Raw genomic sequence first — 22360 nt, forward strand, 5'->3', positions numbered from 1 at the left:
ATCCCACTGGTGGAAGTTAATTATATAACTATCTCCAGCTTCAAGGAGGCTGGGAATATAGCCCTTGTTCTACGTGGCCCATTAGACCCAGCTTGCGATATAACAATTATCACAGTCATGCACAGGAACCCTAACGACAGATGGATGATTTAAGCTCCTCGGAGAAGGAGGTGGGTGTGCGTGTTAAGTGGGAAGTGTGGGACTTAGGGACTACACATCCCAAGATCCACTAGGACTGCTCTCCCCTCTGTATCCATCGCGGCGGTCCCCAAGCCTCATGGGACTTGTAGTTTGTTTCTTTGCACAGGCCCAAGGACTTAGAGTGGGTAGGCTGCTCCAACGTCCCTTGGGGGAAAAAAAGTCTGTTGCCTCTGTCTGGATTTCAGCACCTTTCTGTGCGATTTTGATGGGCCTTTGTTAGGTTCGCAAAGTGCCCGGCTCTTTCCCAATGAAGATTTAGGTGCAGAGTACCTAAGATGAGGATTATTTCGGATTTCAGAGTGCTATGTGTGAGACCATTCGCCCTCCATGTATTCGCACTCCTCGCGCCAGACTACAAATCCCAGCATGTTTTGTGAGGGTGTAGTGCTCGGACTACATTTCCCAGCGTGCTCCACGTCCCAGTGTGCTAGCTGTAGAAGGAGGGGGCAGTGAAGGTTCTGAGAGCCTTGTCATTGAGGACCTCGCCTCTTGGGTTCTTTTCCGGATGTGATCCAGGGGTTGCCATTAGGGACTCTGGATTTCTCTTGCCTTTGAGCCTGATGTCTTGGGGTGCTTTCAGATTCTACCTGGGACCAACTGTACCTTCAGGGGCATGGCCTTACGGACTACATTTCCCAGCGTGCCCAGCGACCGATGGCCATGATCTTTGTAAAGCAAGCTTTACTTCCCAGCATGCCCTGGGCGATCACCGGGGAGGCTTGGAAGAGAATTGTCTTCATGATCTAAGGGTTGTGGACTCAATTTCCCATGGTGTCCTGGTGTTTCCCACGACCTAGGGAATCCATTCATTCATTCATTCAAACAAAACTATTTTCGATCGCGTTCTATTAGGCTCAGTTTCGGGTACTGGGAACTGGGAGTGCACAAAAGACAAAAATCCCTGTCCTCCTGGGGTTTATTTCTAGTTGAAGGGAGCATAAAAACCCAAATTAAATAAGTTGCATAGTATGAGGAAAGTGGATAAGGTATATGGTAAAATTAGTTCGATATCTTTTAGGACTCCCAGGCTGTCGAGCCTTTTCCTACCAGGTCTGGGGAGCAGCAATTCGTCACCTTGATGCGGTGAACTACATTTCCCAGCATGCCCTGGGGGCACGCCTCCTGCCGTTAGACTCCGTCTCCCGGAGTTCCCGGGAGCGTCCTCCCAGTCAGATTTCCTTTGACACCTCACACCTGCGAATTTCCCAGTGTGCCTCGGGGCAGATCGAGGCCGGAATGTTGCCAGGAGCAATTTCCGCTCTTGGACTCCATTTCCCAGCGCCCCCCGCGGCCTTCCCTGCGGCGGCTGCCCTTCACCTCTCCAGGCTGCGGACTCCATTTCCCAGCGCGCCCTGGAGCGGCGTGGTGACGTCGCGCGCCGGGCGGGGGCCGGTAGATCCTCCGGCAGCGCGGGGCGGGCGGCAGTTCCCGGCGGCCCCGGGGCGGGCGGCGGCGGCTCAGGGTTCAGAGCTGGGCGTCGCTCGCTCGCTCTCGGGCGGGCGGGCGGCGCTATGTCGGGCGAGGACGGCCCGGGGGCGGGCCCCGGGGCGGCGGCGGCAGCGGCCCGGGAGCGGCGGCAGGAGCAGCTGCGGCGGTGGGGGGCGCGGGCGGGCTCCGAGCCGGGCCCCGGGGAGCGGCGCGCCCGCACCGTGCGCTTCGAACGCGCGGCCGAGTTCCTGGCGGCCTGCGCGGGCGGCGACCTGGACGAGGCGCGCCTGATGCTGCGCGCGGCCGACCCCGGCCCCGGCGCCGAGCCCGACCCTACCGCCCCGCAGCCCGCCCGCGCCGTGCTGGACTCCACCAACGCCGACGGCATCAGCGCCCTGCACCAGGTCAGCGCTCCCGCCCGGGCCCCTCCCGGGGACCTGATCCGCCCTGGGTCTGCGCCGCCTCGAGCACCCTCCCTCCCAGTCCTGGTGTGCACCGTGGTTGCCGCCCCGGTCCTTTCCCTCCCGTTTTGACTCCCTTTTCCCATCCCACCTACGTCGAGCTCCCCTCTTCCAATCCCGAACCACTTGGACTGGCCCTGGTCTTTGCCGTCTTGCGCTGCCCTCTCACTGGACTTGAGCCATTGCTGAGGGCCCCAGTCCAGCCCACCTCACCGGTCCTCGTCTTGTCGCTTGACGCTGCTCTTCCCCGACCTTGAGCCCTCTTTACTAGTCTCTCCCGGGCCATCTCCGCCAGTGCCCTCTCTACCCTGCCGCCCACTGCTGCACCTCTTTCCTGAGTCTGTGCTGCTTCTTCCAGCTCCACCAGCGCCACCTCTTCTGGCAATACTTGTAGCACCTCTGGCCCGTTTTCTCCCCTCTAGGCAGGTACCACTTCCACTGCGCAGCACCCTTGTCTTTCCTGGGTCTGTGCTGCTTCCTCCCCTGGTCTCTGGTTTGAGCCACCTCTTTGACTAGGTCCAGCACCTTCCATGACACTCCTTTCGGGTTTCTCCTTCTCGTCCTTGGTCTCTGTCATCTGTTGCTATCTAAGGATGCTCCTTCCTGAGCCACTGCCTTCAAGGCTCTGTGCACTTGAAGTGGATGCTTGCCCCATCTGGGCCAGTGCATCCTCTCTCCCCTGCTCCCTCCTCCGCCTCCTGCCCTCTTCATTCTCCTTCCGGGTCCTGTGCCACCTCAAGCCTCCCACTGTGGGCCTTCTCTCAGGGATGTTTCTTCTCCAGGCACCTGCTCTCCCCCTCACTCCTCTTGCCTTGCCTAGACCTGCACCATTACCTTTTTTTTCTGGGCAAACTCAAGGCATCCACCTCTTCCTGGCTTTGGGCCACCTGTCTATCCCCTGGCTATCTTGCTTTCTCTGCTCTGATACTCTCCTGTGGATTTGGGCAGCTTCTCCCTCCCACAGAGTGCACGATCTCTTCTAGCCCCATGTCATAGCACCATACTGAGGGTTTGAGAACCCTGTTAGTCCTCACTCTCTACAGTCTGGGTCCCCTTGCCTTTCCAAGAAGACACCCTGATTTCTGCCTCCAGTGTTCCCGTGTTCCAGAACCAGGGCCACCTTATGTCCCAGAACCAGGGCTCTCTGATTTTGGGTGCTTTTATCACTCCTTCCCCTCCTCCAGTGGGACCACCAGGGACAGGCCACAGAAGATCCTCCATCCCCTCCCTCTGTCCCTGAGGCCGTCTCCTTCCTATTCTCCCCAGATGGATTCAGCCCCCAGCCCTCTTTTCCCTGCCAGAACCCTTAGGGTTTGGACGCAGAGAGGACCCTGGGAAGGAAAGGTTGGCAGAGGGTAGGAGGATGAGACAGATGCCTGAAGAGGCCCACTTCCTGGGAAGAGGAGCAGTTTAGGAAAATGGGACAGACCTGAGTTCTCATCTCAGCTCCTCAACTTTGTGACCTTGAATTAGTGTCTTTTCTCTCTGTGCCTCAGGTTTCTTATCTGTTAAATGGGGCCAGTAGCCAGTCCCTCCCAGGCAGAGCTCTTGTGAAGAAAGACAAACACCCTTCATGAAGCACCGTAGACCTTCAATTGAGGGGTTGCAGCCCCTGGTCTAAGTGGTACCCCTCCCCCCTTTCTCTTTCCCTCTCCCCAGGTCTGTCCCCTGCAGAGGCCCCAGTGTTATCTGGGACATTGTCTTCCATCTCAAGGAGGGTCCCACTTCCTGAGGCCTTGCGGGATCTCAGAGCTTGGCACACCCAGGAAAGAGGCTTCAGGCTTCAGTGTCCCCCTTCCTCTACCACCATGCCTACTCCTGACTCCCTTGGACCTTCCCGAAGGGGTTCTTGGATCTGTTTTTCAGGCCAAGCCCCATTCTGCAGCCCCCCCCCCCACGGGCCGGGGCCCTGCCAAAGGCCACTCCAGCCTGGCCTGTTAAGTGGGACCCCCCTCAACCCCCACGGCAGGCACGCACTTGGTAAACTCCCTTTCCAGGGCTTTGCAGGAGGCCTGAAGGATTAGGGCCTCTGAGCTTCAGAGAGGGGGAGTCCCTGCCTCAGGTCACACAGCCGGCCAGCGGGGCAGCTGGGGTTTGGGTCAGGTCTGGGTGTCTGGTGACCAGTGCTGGCTGGTGTGCCGGGGACTGGCCTGGTTTTAACACTGAAAGTCCCAGGTCCCAGGAAACCCCCAGCCTCGTGCAACCCGGGACAGCTGCTCACATGGTCTGGGTGAGACCTAGGGCTGTGGTTTCTGCTCTGCATCCTTCCCAGAGCAGGTCCCCAGGCATTGGTCCCTGCCTAGGTTGTGTCCCCGGAAGTTCTCAAGCCTCAGTCCCTACCTCAGGCCGGTTTGTCAGCTGCTTGAGGTGACTGGTGTGCTCTACCCCTTCCTTGAAGTTGCCTTGTAATTAGTGCCCAGGGGTCTGGGTCTGGACTAGGAAGGACTGTGAGCCAGGATGCTTAGGTCTAAACAGGGAGGAGTCGGGGAACCTGGACCCCTGGGTCTGAGGGAGGAGGGGCTGGTGCCTGGATTTTTGGATCCCTGGTGCCCGGGCCTCAGCCATCTTTCACATGGATGCCTGTGCCCGGCCAGGTCCTTGAAAGGGAAAGGCCCATCTCCCTCCTTGCCCCCCCCATCACCATGACAACCGAGTGGAAATAAACGGAGCCCAGAGTTCATCCCGTTCCCAGGGCACGTGTGGCCCCCCTTTCGCGGCCTGAGTTTCCATGACTTCATGCTCTTGGCCCTCGTAGCTTCCTCCACTCTTCTGCAGATGGATGGTTTGGGAGAGGTGAGGGAGCTGAGGGTTAACTTACCCTGAGGACCCAGGAGTCCAGGGCCACCGCCATCTACCAGGCGCTGCTCGGGTCCCAGTGGCCACCTGGAGTTTGCGTGCGCCCTGGGCCAAGTCCCTTCTCCGGGCCCGCTTGCTGTGCCACCTTGGGCAAGGGCTTTTGTCTCCTGAGCTTTGACTCTTCCTCCATGAAACAGGATCCTGACAGCGGTAGGATGAGGGACAATGGCCCATGGAAACGCCCTGTGCATAGTAGGCCCTCAGTGCATGGAAGCTGCCTCTCCTTGGACCCCAGGCCCTGGGCACATGCTCACACGGCCGTGTCTCCCAGTGTAGGAATCCCTCCTAGTACCCTCGCTCTGCCCCGCATTCCCAGGGACCTGGAGACTTTACCAGCCCTGCACAGCCTTGGGCCCCGGGGATCTAGCTGTCTCCCTTCCGGGTATGAGGCAGGGCCATGGTCAGTTCCTGCAGAGATGCTGTTGGGTCTGAGGGAGGAGGGGCTGGGGGTCTGGACACCTGGGTCTGAGGGAGGAGGGGCTGGGAGCTGGACCCCTGGGTCTGAGGGAGGAGGGGCTGGGAGCTGGACCCCTGGGTCTGAGGGAGGAGAGGCTGGTGGCTGGACCCCTGGGTCTCAGGGAGGAGGGGGCTGGAAGGCTGGACCCCTGGGTCTGAGGGAGGAGGGGGCTGGAAGGCTGGACCCCTGGGTCTGAGGGAGGAGGGGCTGGGGGTCTGGACACCTGGGTCTGAGGGAGGAGGGGCTGGGGGCTGGACCCCTGGGTCTCAGGGAGGAGGGGGCTGGAAGGCTGGACCCCTGGGTCTGAGGGAGGAGGGGCTGGGAGCTGGACCCCTGGGTCTGAGGGAGGAGAGGCTGGTGGCTGGACCCCTGGGTCTGAGGGAGGAGAGGCTGGTGGCTGGACCCCTGGGTCTGAGGGGAAGGTGTCAGGTCTCTTCCCTTTGGTCCATCACTGGAAGCCCCACCCTCCAGTGTTGACTGTGGAGAACATCTCACCTGTAAGCATCAGTCAGGATTCCTACACCTGGATGAAGACCCCTCTCTTCTCTATCCAGTTCCTACTTGCCTGGTTGCTGGGAGCCCTCCTCTCATGGTCTCCAGTGAGCTCCAGATGCCTGACTGACCTGACCACTGGGAAACCGGGGTGGGGAGGGTGTCTTAAACAGCTAGGTGGCTGGAGGGGCCTCTGGGGGCAGGGCCTATCCCAGGGCCACTGGGGTCCTCTCCTTGAATGTTGTGGCCAGTTGGCGCCTGGATCCCCATCAGGAGTCCAGTCTTGCCAGGAGTGCGGTGTCGAGTGGGTGAGGGCTGATAGCCCTGTCCCCGCCCTCCAGGCCTGCATCGACGAGAACCTGGAGGTGGTGCGCTTCCTGGTGGAGCAGGGCGCCACCGTGAACCAGGCAGACAACGAGGGCTGGACGCCCCTACACGTGGCCGCCTCCTGTGGTTACCTGGACATCGCCAGGTGAGGCGGGGAGGATGGGTGAGGCCTGACGGGGGCTGGGGCTAGGGCTTGGAGCCCTCGGCCCTGACCTCGCCCTGCCCCCAGGTACCTCCTGAGCCATGGGGCCAACATCGCCGCTGTCAACAGCGATGGGGACCTGCCCCTGGACCTGGCTGAGTCTGACCCCATGGAGGGGCTGCTGAAGGCGGAGATCGCCCGCAGAGGTGGGCCTCGGGGGCTGCCAAGGGCGGGCCCTCCACTTCCTAGGACCCTGACCCCCTTCACCTCCCTCACTGTCCATACTTGGGAAACTGGGTGTGAACACCTACCCTCAGGGTTGCTGGGACTGTTAATTGAGTAATCGAGGCACTGGAGGGAGTGCTTGTGTCTCTGCTCCACACAGAATAAGAGCACAAACCATCATTGACCCGAAGCTTTGTCTTGTCCTCTGAGTAACTGAGGAAACTGAGGCAGGGCAGGTCCAGGGGCCAATGAGGTGAGACTGCAGGTCTTCGTGGGAGTTTTACTAGCAAGCAGGCAGAGGGATGCAGAGGCTTCTGGGGGACCGGTCTCCTGGGCTCAGGACCGCTGAACCCCAGGGGTCCCTAATATGGGGCTCAGGACCCCCCAAGGCCTGTATGTGGCCAGTTCAGTTTTCTAGGCGGAGTGTATGTTACTTCTAGCAGGATCTCAGAGGGGCTTGTGGCCTCCCTCCCCCCACCCCCCTAAAAATAGCTGTCTAGGACCAGATGGCATGTAGGGTGCATGGGCAAGTCTGGGTGGGGGACAGCAGGTAGCATCACTGAGTCTCCGGAGCCCTGCAGCCGTGCAGGGTCATAAGCATGGCTTCTGGAGCCCCGCTCTCTGTGTGTGAGGGTGACTGTCTGGTTGCTGGAGTGAGCCAGTGGTCAGGGTTCAGTCATGAGAAGGTGTGAGTGCAGGGCCTGGTGGGTCTTGGGGGCCGTGCGGGCGCAGGGAGGCTGATGAAGAACATGGGCCGGGGAGCCCCAGGTGACGCCCGGGTTCCTGGCTTGGTCGGGTTGCAGCGCTCTGGCTGGGATGGGAGGGCCAAAGGCCTGACCCAGGCAGGTCATGTGTTGGTGGCCGTGGGAGCCTTGCAGGGCTCCTGAGATGGACGGCTGAGGTCCCTGTTTGGTTCATGTTGGGGAGTGAGCAAAACTAGGGCAGCGCCGGGGTCTCCTCCCTCCTCTCATCCACTTTTTATCTCGAAAAGCTTCCAACTCAGAGGCGGGTTTCAACTGCAGTCCGACAGGTGGCTTTATGGCCTTCGCTGAGACTGACCGGAGCTCTTTAGCATCTTTATGGAGGCAGGACTCGGTGCGGACAGCTCAGCCTTGAAAGTATAGATCTGGTTGTTTTTTTGTTTGTTTGTTTTGTTTTTTTAGTTTATTGACACTCAATGTTGTGCGTCCATCACCACATTGGTTTTAGGGGATTTTGATCATCCCCAAAGAAACCCCACACCCCTGAGCTGTCACCCCCCAATCCTCCAGCCCCCTCGGCCCTGGGAAGCCGCCCATTGGCTTTGTCTCCACAGATGTGCCTGTTCTGGACGTTCTGTATAAGTGGAGTCATAAAGCACAGGCTCTGCGGGTTTTGCCTTTTGGCACATTTGCATGTGCTTCCTCCCTCTCCCCGCCCCCATCCGTAAATTGCCGTTCCCCGCCTTTCCTCCCTCCCTCCCTCTTTCTCTTCCTCCTCCCTGGCTTCCTCCCTCTCCTTCCTGAACCATTTTGAGATGTTTCAGACACGGTTGCTCCACCTGGGGAGACGCAGGAGCCCAGATGTAAAACAAGGCCACTTTCCTCGTAACCGCCACGGGGGTGGGACACTGTTTCTCTCCCCTCAGCGTCTGGACGCTGACTGTGATGGTGAAATGTTACCTATCTTGGGCACTGTCGCCTTATCCCGCTGCTTCGGGACCTGCCCGGCTCCCTCCCGGTACCCGGCCCTCCTGTCACCTTGGTCTCCCTCCCTCTGGACCAGCCCTCACTCCCCTCACCTCCCCTGTTTCACACGGTGGTCCCTCAGCCTGGACCTGACTGGTTCTTCGGTTCAGCATCCTTGGCAGGAACCTCTCAGCACGTGCCTCGGGGACACATGGTCTGTCTGCCCCCCCCCCCCCCCCCCCCCCGTTACTGGTGGTGGTAACTTCAAACTTCCTTCAGGGGGTCGCCCAGGTGACTCTACTTCAGAAGCATCTTCCTCCCTCTGTAGTTAAAAAGTAGTCTGCAGGGCGATGCTTGCAGGCCGCTTCTCTGGGCCAAGAATGGCCAGCAGGGGTGGGTGATTTCTCAGATGTTCTGTGTGTTTCTACAGGAACTGCCTGTAGCTCACGTCACCTTCTCACGGGGGCCTGTGTGCCCTTCTGCAGGGCAAGGAGAAGGTGGGGGGGAGATATTGGCCGGTAGGGCCAAGCAGGCACAAAGGCTGGTGGTACTGACGGGAGGACTCTCTGCTGTGCTGCTAGGGGTGGGACAGGCTGCAAAGAGCACCGCGGCTGCTGCCTCTGGGATCCAGAGGCCTTGGCCCACGTGGCCCCGCGATGCTCGCCTTCACACGGAAGCCTTGGCGGAGTGTGGTGGGCAGAATCTGGGTCGCCGCTGGAAGGTCTCCGGACCTCCTGGCTCAGCTGCTGAATGAGGCGCGACTCGTTGCGAGCACCAGAACCCATGGCAACCTGGCTCGGGCCAGGGGAGTCTCACACACCCCTGTGCACAGCAGCATTGTTCACAGTAGCAAAAGGGTGGGCGCAGCCCAGGTGCTCATTGAAGGATGCCTCCTGGACAAGCACCGTGTGGCGTGTACGTGCAGTGGAATAGTACCCAGCCTGAAGAAGGAGGGCATTCTGACCCTGGCTACAGCATGGGTGAAGCTTAAGGATGGTATGCTAAGGAGATAAGTCAGGCACAAAAAGTGCAAATACTGTGATTCCACGTATGTGAGGGATTTGACTAAAATAGTCAGACTCATAGAGATGGAGGGTAGAAGGTAGTTGCCAGGGGCTGGGGGAGTGGAGGGTGAGGAGTTATTTAATGGATGCAGGGTTTCACTTTTGCAAGAGGAGAGAGTTCTGGAGATGGATGGTGATGGTGGCTGCTCAACAGCGTGAGTGTACTTAATGCTGCTGAACCGCGTGTGTAAAAATGGTTAAGATGGTAAATTCTGTGTGTATTTTACCACAGTTAAAAAAAGAAGGCAATTTATGGGCTTGTGTAACTGACATCTAGGAGTTATATGGACTTCAGGCATGGTTTGATCCAGGGGCACAGACGAAGTTAAAAGCATCCCCCCATCCCTCTGCTGAACTCTGCACTGACGTCATTCTTGGGCAGGTTCTCTCAGTGAGATGCTTAGCAAGGCTTCCAGCAGTGCAGGCTGATACCCCAGCTGAAGTAGAAGTAGGTCCCTCAGTAGTCCTGGCCACGGCCCTCTGCCTGATGCAAGCCTGGGCCTTGGTCACAAGCCTGCCCCTGAGCCGGTCACTGTGGCAGGGAGGATGGTCAGGCCTGGTGACGTGGGTGCCCGTGGAGCCACGCTGTGGGGCTCAGTCATGTCGCAACCAGGTGGGTTGATAGCAGGGGTGAGGAGAAGGAAGACGTTATAGAGGCGGGATGGATGCTGGCCAGTCCAGTCAACGGCTCCGCTATGGATGCCGTCCCCACAGCCCAGGCCGCAGCACGGTGTCCTGTGCCGACAGGACCCCCTGGCCACGTTACTCTGAAGGGCCATGGTTGAGGACCCACAGGGACTTGGAACTGGGCAGGACACTTGAAGAGTTTCTGAAACATTTGAAGCAATCCCACTCAGAATCCCAACATCAGAGACAGGTGGAGGGAGGGACTCCCTCTCAAAGGCAGGCAGCGTGGGCAGTCAGTCCCAGGGCTGGCGAGGCAGGGCCAGGGCACGCCCATTTCTGGCCGGCAGGGGCATTGGTGGTTGTGGCCGCTGTGGGAAACAGCTGGCCACCCTGGATCATAGCTGAAGACCTGCATTCCCAGTGTTCTAGCTGTTCCACACCTAGGCCACCTGCTGGAGGCCCTCCACCCGCTGGCCTACGTCTTGTCGTTTGTCATTGTGAGAGGATGTGGCTGACACCAAAGGAAAAGCGGATCAATTGATAATCTATAAATGAATGACCTAAGCTGGGCTTGGCGGATATTCTAGGCAGTAAATATTTTAGGCTTTTCAGGATGCGCTGTCATTTTACCAGTGCCCACCCTGCCCCCCACAGTGGGGGAAACAGGCAGGCAGGATATGTAAGTGAGTGGGTGTGGCCACATTCTATTAAATCTTTATTTAAAAACACGAGTGCCTTCCAGTGACAGGAAGTAGGTAGGTGGTTGCCAGGGGCCTTAGGAGGGAGGTACAGGGAGTGACTGATGAATGGGGTGTGAGGTTTCCACTGGGGGCATGAAAAAGTGCCACAGATGGATGAGTCAATGGCTGTGCACTATGAGTGTCCTGAATGCCACTGAATGGCATACTTTCAAATAGTGAAATAGGTGAACTTTATGTTACATTTTTTTTACCACCGCCACCACGAAGAAAGTAAAAGACCAAACAGGTGGCCTGTACCCACAGGACGTAGGTTGCCAACCTCCATCAAGAGCTCTGTTAATAAACTCGGGCAAATCTCAGCAAAAGGCAGAACTGCAGAAGGATGGGTATGAACAGGCAGGTCGTAACTGCGTTTGCTGAATGAAAGGCCAGCAAACTCCGCCCTTCCCGCAGCAGGGCGCCTGCATCTGTAACAGGGCTGAATGTAGGCGATTCCCTTTGAAGAGGAGTGGGAGAGGGTGGGTCTCTGAGTCCCCCGCACTCTGCAGGCCCCCACCCCAGTCTGGGCCTGGGAGATGTGCCCTAACCAACCATGCATTCCTGGGATAGCCACTGGAGACTCACAGATGAGCCCGTTGGAGTTTAGTTCCAGCGCCCAGGTGCCACCGGGTGGCGCCAATGTGCAGCCGGACCCGGAAGGATTTGGTCCTGGTGGGGGATTGTGTTTCGGGGGTCCCACTGTAACCCTGGAGCAGACGTTTGCGGTATTGTAATAAGGACATACAACCAGGTTCGCATTTGTGAAAGCAGGTTTGTGATGGCGGCCACCGCTCGGGCCGCAAGGAGCAGGATGAGGTGGGCAGGGGGCGTGGGGCTTTGGTAGCCTCTGTCACGTTTTAGCGTGCACGGGGTCCGTGCCAGCGCTGCCCTGCGGGAAGCCGGTGCGAGCCATGTGCGTCTTTGAGGATTTTCAAGTAGGTGAATTTCAAAAAAGAAAAAGCAAACAGGTGAACTTAATTTTAATAACATTTTATTTAACAAAAGTATGTCCAAGACATCAATATAAAAAAACTTTGTGAGCTGCCACACATTTTTTAAAAAATCATACTTGGAAACCCGGTGGGTGGTTCACACTTACTACACATCTCAGAGGGGAGACGCCACAGTTCAGGTGCTCCGTAGCTGCACGTGGCTGACAGCTTTTGTGCAGGACGGCTCAGCTCTGGGCAGCACTGGGGTGAGTGAGAAATGTCACAACTGCAAAAGTAACAGCCGGTGATAAAACTCCCAGGAGAAGGTGCACACATTCTCTAGAAAAGGCCATTTTTGACTCCCGTCTCAGTAGTTTATAACCTGCAAAGTACAGATTCTCAGTGACAGCCAGCAGATGACATTCCAGCCTCAGCAAAGCTGACTGTTTCGATCCACAGTTAACTGAAAGTCATAACTGGCCTTTTGCAGCCATAAATACGGTACAGCTTGCTACGAAACCGGTCGGAGACAGTGAAATCGACTGGTGAGGAAGCGTGCTGGCCTCTGGCCAGCTGGTGCAGGTGACGGCACGCCGAGAGCGCATCTGCGCCTGGTGGGCAGGTGCTGCCGCCCCAGCGGGACGCACACCGCTCAGTGGCTTTTTGCTGGGTATGTCCTCATGAGTGCTCAGCGTGGTCCTGGTGACCGAATGCCTGGCTGAGGGCTGTATTGGCAGTGCTAGGAGATGTCAGGGTGACCGAACGCTGCGTTTGCTCAGTGAACTGGAGGTTTTATACTTAGAAATAATGACACAGGCAATACTTTGGGTTAAAATGGGAAAAGGCCTGCGGTCTCCATCTTCCCAGCCTCCAGCAGTGAGTCGGAGACCCTCAGTGGAGCCCAGGACCGCACAGAGCATGGCTGGGAAGTGCTGAGCTGGTCCAGGTCCCTGAGTCCCTGGCGCCCACAGAGCAGGGGGACCAGGCTGGGTACCACCGTGTGCTTCCTGGATCTCGGGGTGTGAGTTCCACCTGTTCCCCCTTCTCGTCCTCCCAGGGGTGGATGTGGAGGCAGCCAGACGGGCCGAGGAGGAATTGCTCCTTCACGACACAAGGTGCTGGCTGAACGGGGGCGCCATGCCCGAGGCCCGGCATCCCCGCACGGGGGCCTCTGCCCTGCACGTGGCCGCCGCCAAGGGCTACATCGAAGTGATGAGGTGAGCTGGGCTGGTGTAGACCCTCCCTTTCCCCTGCTCCTTCTCGCTGTCTCACACCTTCCTGTGGGTTTTCTCCACTCCTGTCCTTTTCTAATCCACGCGCCTAAGGCCACGCATTTCCTTCTGAGTACAGCCTCAGCTGCGTCTGCAGGTCTGATGTGCAGCCTTCTCTCTGTCCTTCAGTTTAAAACATTTTCCAGCTGCCAATCCTCTCTGACCCATGCGCCGTTCAGAAGTATGTCATTCGTTTCCGAACACATAGCATTTTCTAGTCATCGTTTCATTCCAGGCCTGCCTCGTCTATCGTGCTTTGCAGATACTGTGGGGTTTGTTTGTTTTACAAATTGAAGGTTTGTTGCAACCCTGCATTGTCAGATGATGGTAAGCATTTTTTAGCAATAAAGTGTTTTTGATGAAGGTATGCACACTAGCTTTCTAGATGTAGCGCCATCACACGCTATACTAGGCGACGCTGCAGTGAAGACATAACTCCCACGTGCACCGGGAAACCGCAGAGTTCGTGCGCCTTGCTGCAATGTGACGCCTGCTTTACCTCGGTGGTCTGGAGCTGAGCCCTCAGCATCTCTGAGGGCTGCCTGTACGCGTTTCCTGCCGTCACTGCACGGGGCTGTTGGAGGATGGGTTCTGTGTGATTCCAGGTTTCTGAAATTTCATTGAGATTCACTTCATAGCCCAGTGCGCGTAACCTGGAAAAGAGCTGTGTTGCAAAGTACAGCGATCTATGTAGGTCACGAGGTCAGCTTTGCAGTTGTGCTATTTAAGTCTTCTATATCCTTAGTGATCTTTTTTCCCCACCTGCTTATTCTGTCAGTTGCTGTGAGAGGCCGTGAAACGTCCCACCGTGGCTGCGGGTTTTCTTCTTGTCGTTGAATCAGTTGTTGTGTTACATACTTCAAGGCCGGGTTACTTGGCGCATCTGTCTTTTAAGTTGTTGCAGGACGTACTCCCTCCCATCCTCTCCTGCATCTTGTCTGCTTCTGACTGACAGGAATGTCGGAGTAGCGGGTTCCGCTTCTTCAGGTGCCCTGCTCTCTGCTTTCTCTCTCTCCCTCGTGTGATGTTGTCCTGTATTTTTGGTATGAAAGTGGAGTTCAGGTGAATCCCTCCATCTCTGCTCACCTCTGAGTGATGAATTTTTGGGAAGGTTTCCCTGTAGGGAACTTAGGATGACCGCTGACAGCTCCAGGCTCATGTCCTGGCTGCTTCCCTTGTTTCGGAGGTGGAGTGCCTTGTCCTCTGTAGTTCCAGTGGAAGCCCTGGGTCTGACACTCACTGGGCCACCTTCCACACCTGTCCATCCCAGGGCCAATTCCTGCAGCAAGGGGGTTGGGACGCTGTGAATGGTCAGGCCCAGTGATGTGCCCAGTCCCAGAGGGAGTGCCCTCCTCTGCCCATGGCTTCCACCCCGGAGTCTGAGGTGGCTGCTTCAGCTCCTGCCATTGCCTCTGCATCCCAGCCAGCAGGAAGAAGGAGAGGGCAAAGGGAGCAAACCTCCATTCCTTTTGAAAAAACAGTCCAGAAGTGGCATACACTGTTAACATCCCATTTGCCAGACCCTACTTAGCTGGCCGTTCTTGGCTGTGAGGGAGACTGGGAGGTTCTACTTCAGCCGGGTGGCCGTATGACCCACTGAAAGCGGGGTGCCATTATTACAGGCGGAAGGAAGGATCGATGTCCATGGGCAGCCTCATTCTCTGCAGCAGGACTGAGACATTTTGGTTGTTCCCTGACTTAAGAGATACTCACTGACCATAATTTCATTTCTGCCCCTCAGTATGTGTTTGTGTTCACAACCAGATCTGTTGATTGGCTTTTTTGGTTTTGTTATTAATTTTATTCTATATTCTGTATAACTTTAAGTACATAAAGGTTTATTTCCACAGGCCTCAGGAAGTGAGTAGAAGTCAGGACAATCTCTTCCCACCAAAAAAAAGTTGCATATTTTGGTAAAGTGTTTGTCCGAGAGGGAAAAGCTGGAATTTACATTAGTAATGTTGTGCTGATTGGATTTTGGAAAGAATGTAGCCGGCATTCTCCTGGTTAAAGATAGGTGGCAGAGTAGAAGTGTGTATTTATACTTGACGCTATTCACTCAGCACTTGCTAAGCACCTGCTGAATGTCTTTTGGGTGCTGTGCTTACAGCAGCAAATAGGATGGATCTGGGCCCACGTGCAGTTCACAGCCTCGTCGGGGAGACAGACAAGTGACCCAGGAAGCAGGTCACATCCCAGGGCCCTAAGTGCTTGGAGAGGGGTCTTCCCCTCCACACGGGTGACGTGGGGCTGGATGACCCTGGGTGGCCATCCTGTTCCCACCAGGATGTTGTGCAGCATCCGTGACCTTCACCTACCAGATGCCCGAGCCATACCCCGCCACAGTCACGGCAGCCAGGCACCTCTCTGGACATCGCCCAGTGTCCCCTGGGGTTCAGCGTCATCCCCACTTGATAACTACTGGCCTTGAGGGACAGAAACAGGGCAGTGGGAGAAGGCGAGTGCAGAGGGGGGAGTCCCTCCGTGAGGATGGGCCCCTCTGTGACCGCTGAGGGAGTGGCTGCAAGAAATGCCGAGACGCCCCGAGAACACTCATCGGGCAGAGAGAATGGGGGCCTGAGGTGGGCGCGTGCTCGGGGAAGTAGCAGGGTGCCCAGCACGGCTGGGGCAGAGTCAGCTCCGACGAGCTTTTGTGTAAAAAGGTTCTTTACAAGACACCTCATCTCCCCATCTTCCCCTCCTTGCTTTAGCTCTTCCTCACTGACCCAACCTCAATCCAGCCCTCTGAGAGCAGACACGTCTGCCCTAAACTGAGTTCCCAGAACTGCCCTGGACTTCTAACCAGACTGAGTGGTCCGACGTGGTGAATATCCCCCCGGAATCGTCTGAGCCCGGGGTTCTGTCTCCTGACTGGTCACATTTGGACCAGATGGGTCCTCACCATGGGGCGGTCCTCTGCCCTGTAGGGTGGCTGGCAGCTTCCCTGGCACCCACCCCTAAGTTATGACAACCAGAAACCTCTCCAGACATGGCCAGGTGCCCACATGGCAGTGCCTCCCTGTTCGAGAACTGCTGCTCTGAGCCTGGGTTCCTGCGTACAGCGCTGCCCCTAGGCCACCCCTTCTGGGGTCTCATCCTTTCCTTAGGCTTGGGCGCTGTGGAACCCCCAGCCCCACCTACTCCGGGGCTGTCCCACAACCAGGGGTGACTGTCAAAAGAGTTCACCCCTACAGGTACAAGGAGCGGGGTTCCAGAGGCCACCTGATGGGCCAGGGGAGGGGTCAGAGCCAGGGGAAGAGGGGGTCACTTTGCAGGGGGTGGTGCTCGGGGCAGTGGCTCTTTACCACGTGGCGGGTTGTTTCCGGTACTGTCACAGCTGGTATTGCCACCACAGCACGGCTGGCTGACATCAGCCCTTGGCCCAGAGCCCCTGTATTGGTCCTTGACCCGAGCCTCCCTGGCCCCCAGGCTGCTCCTTCAGGCTGGCTACGACCCGGAGCTGCGGGATGGGGACGGCTGGACCCCCCTGCACGCCGCGGCCCACTGGGGCGTGGAGGACGCCTGCCGCCTGCTGGCGGAGCACGGTGGGGGCATGGACTCGCTGACCCACGCGGTGAGGGCCAGGCTGGGGCGCCCGGGGCCGGCGGGCTGGGAGGGCCCCCACAACTCCTCCTCATCGGCCCTTCTCCCCCTGCCCACCCAGGGGCAGCGACCCTGTGACCTGGCAGATGAGGAGGTGCTGAGCCTGCTGGAGGAGCTGGCCCGGAAGCAGGAGGACGTGAGTCTCTGGTAGCTGGCCGGGCCGGGCCGGGGCACCTGCCCTTCCCTGGCTAGTGACGGGCCCAGTGGAGAGCCCTGAGGAAGGGCACAGCTGGGTCCTGGGGAGAGGCGGGGCCTGGGGCCCAGATGGGGGTGGTCTATCCGGGCTTGGGCCGGGCCTCGTCACCCCTGGGATGCCCTCCAGTCAGCACTGGACCAGGCATTGTTGCTGGAAAATCTCAGAGTGAGGGGGTGAATGGTGTGGACTCAGGGTCTGAACCCTGGGCTGCCATGGATTTGCAGTGTGAGCTGTGTGAAAACGGCAGGCCGGGAACTGATGCCTGTTGGGAGCAGTGCCTGAGAGAGAGCCTTAAGGGAGGAGGCAGGGGTTGCCAGCCCGTGGTCTGGGTGTGCTGAAGGGTCTGGGAGACGTTTGGGCAGGTCGCCCCTGGGAGGTAGAGGGACCCCTCTGGGGACAGGATTGGAGGCCAGGAAGCTTGGAGGCCCTTGGAAGCAGGAGACCCAGGGCGCCGATGGTAGGAAAACTTGAATGAGTCCGCAGATTTCCCCCCACCCGGCCCCTCCCATCTGGGGAACCAGAGACCTGAGGACCTGTAGTCGGAGCATCGAGTTAGGCACGACCAGCAGGGCTGTGCCTGTAGCCCTCAGTGTTGGGGGCATGGGACCCAGGAGGGTCCATGTGTTGTGTCCCTCCCCAGCAGCCCCTTCTCCCTTGCAGCTACGGAACCAAAAGGAAGCCTCCCAGAGCAGGGGCCAGGAGTCCCAGGTGCCCTCCAGCAGCAAACACCGAAGGTAGGGAGGGGTGCCTGGAGGGTAGGTGGTCTGGAGGCTCCATGGGGTTTGGCCCCCAACACCTCCCCTTTCCACCAGGAGCTCCGTATGTCGTCTGAGCAGCCGTGAGAAGATCTCCCTCCAGGACTTGTCCAAGGAGCGCCGGCCTGGAGGGGCGGGGGGGCTCCCCATCCGGGATGAGGATGAGGGAGAAGAAGGCCCTTCAGGTGAGGGGCTGGGGGCCTGGGTTCCTGAATCTGGAGAGGATGGGGCTGGGGGCCTGGACCCCTGGGTGTGAGGGAGGAGGGGCTGGGGGCTGGACTCCTGGGTCCGAGAGAGGAGGGGCTGAGGGCCTGGACCCCTGGGGCTGAAGGAGGAGGAGCTGGTTCTCAGAGGCAGCTGGCATATTCCTGTGACCTCTCCCCCTTCTTGCACCATAGAGTACCCCTCTGCAGAATCCAGAACCCTCAACGGGGTCTCCTCCCCGCCACTCTCTAGCCCCAAGAGCCCTACGGTGAGTCTGGGTGTCCTGAGGCCATGCTAGGCCGGGAGGCTTACTGCATGCCTCCAGGCAGGGCAGGGAGGGCGAAGACTACATTTCCCAGAATCCTTAGCACAGCGGACTGCCTTTTCCTGGCTGCACCTGCCCCATAGTTGTAGTTCCTTGTGGTCCCTTTGGAGGTAACACTTGAAGTTCCTGAGAAGAGGGACCCTTTCTCTGTGACTGACACCTTTCTTTTCTCCAGACCCCAGAAGAGGTCACCTTCTCCAGGCGCTTTGGCCTCCAGAAGACGGGGAGCTCTGGTGCCCTAGGTCCCGCAGATAGGCAGGGGGCTGGGGGCGCCCCTGCAGCTGGGCTGCAGCGCTCAGCCTCCTCCTCGCGGCTGGAGGGAACCTCCATTCAGGTGAGCAGGGTGATGGGCAGGGGACCAGACCCTGCCCAGTCATGGAGACTAGTCCCCCTCCTTTCCTCTCTCTCCAGGCCAGGGAGCCCCGTCTTGCCAGAATTACCCCCACACCCTCACGGAATGTGCCAGAGTCCTCTGCCCCGTGAGTATTCAGGGTCCCCTGGGCCCCTCTCGGGGGCGGGAGGCAGGTCCAGGTACCAGTCTTGTCTGCATGATCCTGGGGAAGGCCATTTGCTCTCTGGGGTCTGGTCCCTGCCTCCCCCAACTCTTGGTCTTAGTTTCCCTTTTGGTACACTTCCAAGGCCACGGTGATCTGGCCCCCGTTCCCCCCGCCTCCTCCCACTCACCCTTTCTGACACAGGCAGGCTCCGGCCCAGACCTTCGCTGCAGCTCCCCCCTCACACCCACAGGGCTTCCTTCCTCCCTCCCTCAGGTCTGTGTGAATGTCAGCTTCTCGGTGAGCGCAGCAGCAGCCAGACACGCACCCCTCCTGCCTCCTGTCCTTGCTCTTTTTTTTTTTTTCTCCAGAGGGCTTGACTCTCCTGATGTAGTACGTGATGTTCTAGTCTTTTTGTGGCTATTGTTTTGCATCTTTTTTGCCCAGATTTGAGTCATCGGGGCAGAGATCATTTCTTTCTTTTGCTCGCTGCTGTGTCTGGTGCCTGCCACGTAATGCATGCGAGCTTGAGTAACATTTGCTGAATGAATGAATTCACACAGGTCTGAGATCTCCAGGCGGCTGCCTCCTTTGAATGACTCCACTCCTCCCTCCAGGATTCCGGAGCCCCAGTCCCCAGTGAAGCCCAATGCCCCCGTAGTCACTGCAGCGCCCCCAGCGGACTCCCGGGACCGCCGGAGGTGAGGTGAAGAGGGAGTGGGAGGCCGCCGTCTCCGCAGCGGGGAGGAAAATACATTTCCCAGGAGTCCCCGGTCCTGTGAGGGTGGCTCCCAAGGGACAGTGTGTCCCACGGTTGGGGGAGTTGAAGTCCTCTGGCACAATGTGACTCCCTGAGAGTGTCGGCCATGGGACAGGGCAGGGTCCAAGGGAACCCTCCCTGAGGTCGGGGGCCCTTCACTCAGGTCCTACCAGATGCCTGTGCGGGATGAGGAGTCTGAATCCCAGCGCAAAGCTCGCTCTCGCCTCATGCGCCAGTCTCGGAGGTCCACACAGGTATGGGCTGGGCCTGGACTGGTGGGTCTGAAGGATGAATGCTGGGGCTGGGCCCTGTGTGCTTGACCTGACTGCCCTGTCTCTGTGCCAGGGTGTGACTCTGACGGACCTGAAGGAGGCCGAGAAGGCCGCAGGGAAGGCCCCAGAGCCAGAGAAGTGCCTGCAGAGCCTGGTGAGAGGGGTCAGGTGATGGACAGTGGGTGGTACCAGACACCCTCGTCCTCTGACCCCCCTGCCCCTCTCCCACAGGACCCTTCCCGGCGACCCCGAGTCCCTGGGGTCCAGAGCTCTGATGGCCCTGCCCAGAGAGGTGAGGTCTGGTCTCTGGAAAGTCGTTCTCCTGGGCCCAGCCGATCCCTCCCGCTACAGTCCAACCGTTTTCCTGGGGGTTGGGCCCAGGGACCCTGACACCGCTGAGGGGACCCCCTCCACAAGTCCCTGAGCTGATTCCTGCCTCTTCCCTAGCAGAGGCGCCCGACGGGCAAGGGCAGGGACCACAGGCCACCAGGGAGCACCGCAAAGTTGGCAAGGAGCGTAGGGGGCCTGCGGAGGTGAGGGATGAGGCCCAGGCCGGTCTGCTGAGGCTGTGGGTGGGCCTTGGAGGCTGGGTGGGGGTGGGACCAAGCATCCGGCTCAACCCCACCTCTGCCCGCCCACAGGGGGAGGAGGCGGAGCCAGCGCTGGCAGATCACAGCCCAGAATCCAGGTAAAGGGTGGGCAGGAAGGTTTTGGGTTGTCTGGGGGGTCCGTGGGTACGCCCCTGTGACGCCCTGCTCGCCCCCACCCCAGCACTCCTGAGGGTGGCCCCTCATCCCGCAGGCAGCGGGACCTGAACCCAGAACCCGAGCCAGAATCAGAAGAACCGGACGGAGGCTTCAGGAAGGTTCGCGATCCCACCCCACGATTGTGCCATTGACTGACCCCCCACAAGTTGGCTTATGTATACCTGCCCTCCAGCCCCCTATTTAGTGGCTCTAATCCATCTGCGCATCCGGCCTTTTCCCGGCCTCGCCCAAGCTGCAGTCAGCCCTTTCCCCCGCAAACGTATCTCGGCATCAGGCCTGACCCCCGGGTCCCTCCTCCTGGTGTCCCCAGCTGTACGCAGAGCTGCGGACTGAGAACGAACGACTTCGCGAGGCCCTGACCGAGACCACGCTGCAGCTGGCGCAGCTCAAGGTAGAGCTGGAGCGCGCCACGCAGGTGAGGACACCCTGGAGGTGGTGGGAAGGGGCCTCATTTGCTCAGGATCCTCGGGAGGTGGAGGTAGAGACAGAGGACCGAGGAGAGGGGCTGAGTGGTGGGCTGGGACCCTTGAGAGGAGGAATCTGGGCAGCTGGGTAGGGGAGGGCTTATGGGCGGGGCTAGGACCTCTGGGAGGCGGGGCCTGAGGGGAGGGCTAGGACCCTTGGGAGGTGGAACTTGGGGGACCCTTGGGGAGGGGAGGGGCTATGACGTCAGAAACGGGGCCTGGCCAAGAAGGGCTGGGCTTATCTTGAGCAGTGGGTGTTGAGGTCTGGGCCCCAGCAGTTTGGTCTGCCTTTCCCCCTCTCACTGCTGCTTTTCCTTTCTGGCCACTGAGGTTTGGATGCTTCTCTGACCCTGCTCTTTTTCTGTCCTCACCAGAGGCAGGAGCGCTTTGCAGAGAGGCCCGCCCTTCTGGAGCTGGAGAGATTCGTGAGTAGGGGTGGCTGGAGTGGGGCCGGGAGTGTCCCCAGCCTTACAAACCCATGTGGGTCTGGATTCTCACCTGCTCCTCTGCCCTTTCCCCACTCTCAGCCGTACTCGACCTATGGCCCTCCCTGAACTCCTGTCCCTTGCCCTCATCTTCACCTGTTTATTCCAGGAGCGCAGGGCCCTGGAGCGGAAGGCGGCCGAACTGGAGGAGGAGCTGAAGGTGAGTATTAATGGGGAGCTGTGGGCAGAGAGTAAGGGCGGGCAGTGGGTTCAGCCTGCCCAGGGCCAGCTGGCTGACCCCGTCCCATCTCTCAGGCCCTGTCCGACCTACGGGCAGACAACCAGCGGCTCAAGGATGAGAATGCAGCCCTGATTCGCGTCATCAGCAAACTCTCCAAGTGACTGTGGAGGAGGCCCTCCCCCTGCACCCATATTTATACAGCTGCTTCTGCCGCACACACCCCTTCCCCTGCGTGAACATGAGTGACAGGCTCCCGGGGGAGTCTGAGAAGCCATAACCTTCCCTTGGGACTTCCAGGCTGGGAGAGGAGTACCGAATCCCCAGGAGCCAAGGGGGGGCCGTCCGAGGTCACGGTGGTGGTGGGAGGCTGAGCCAGGTAGGGGGATGTCTCTGAGGGGGGGCCAGGGCTGGAGGTGGGACCAGGAAGGAACCAAGGACCAAGAAGCGCCAGGACCAGAGTGGCCGCCCAGAGGTCCCCCTCTCATGTGTGATACCACCCTAGTCACCCCTCCCACTCCTGAACAGGGATCCAAGAATGTGCCAAGAGTCCCACCGGCCTCGGCCAGGTGGGCCTGTATATAGGGTCCATGTGCAATAGGGAGGGACGTCTTCTATTTTTTGCTGCCCCCTCCCGGCCCACTGTCCTGGGCAGGGGGAGAAGGTATTTTCAAGACAAAGCACAGGCACCACAAATAAAAGTCGTGAAGTTGCCACTCAATGATTGCATCGGTGGCTGGAGGTGAGGGCCTGCCTCCCACTTCTCTGCTCAGGCTGTGCACATCCCTGACCAGACCACGGGACCGTGAGGGTGGGGTGCTTAGGGCCGGGGAGGTGCATGCTCACCGGGAGGGAAGGGGCTTCAGAAAGAGCAGCCACTTGGAGCAGAGGCCCCAAACCAGGGCTAACGTCCCAAGGTATGGCTCCAGGAAGGATCAGTTGCATGAGACGACAGGGGCTGTGAGTA

At 58.9% G+C, this 22360-nt stretch overlaps 1 protein-coding gene across 6 annotated transcripts; it reads left to right on the plus strand.

Annotated features, from left to right (window-relative positions):
- Positions 1-1622: 1622 nt before the first annotated feature.
- On the plus strand, positions 1623-22114 carry PPP1R12C (protein phosphatase 1 regulatory subunit 12C). 6 transcript variants are annotated; one of them, XM_032487677.1, is made up of 22 exons: positions 1623-2033; positions 6237-6367; positions 6452-6570; positions 12677-12836; positions 16320-16464; positions 16555-16629; positions 17350-17423; positions 17502-17629; positions 17843-17916; positions 18149-18307; positions 18385-18452; positions 19031-19168; positions 19391-19481; positions 19573-19653; positions 19731-19791; positions 19947-20032; positions 20141-20187; positions 20301-20364; positions 20577-20681; positions 21105-21155; positions 21325-21375; positions 21471-22114. In XM_032487677.1, the coding sequence occupies exons 1-22, from the start codon at positions 1713-1715 to the stop codon at positions 21555-21557; spliced, it is 2316 nt and encodes a 771-aa protein (XP_032343568.1). In that variant the 5' UTR covers positions 1623-1712; the 3' UTR covers positions 21558-22114. The 6 variants fall into 6 exon arrangements, with proteins under 6 accessions (XP_032343568.1, XP_032343566.1, XP_032343567.1 ...); XM_032487675.1 differs by having other exon boundaries at positions 1624-2033; positions 20271-20364; XM_032487676.1 differs by having other exon boundaries at positions 1624-2033; positions 19950-20032; positions 20271-20364.
- Positions 22115-22360: the final 246 nt, after the last annotated feature.

This window comes from Camelus ferus, chromosome 9 (genome assembly GCF_009834535.1).
Source record: "Camelus ferus isolate YT-003-E chromosome 9, BCGSAC_Cfer_1.0, whole genome shotgun sequence".
NCBI classification, from domain to species: domain Eukaryota; kingdom Metazoa; phylum Chordata; class Mammalia; order Artiodactyla; family Camelidae; genus Camelus; species Camelus ferus.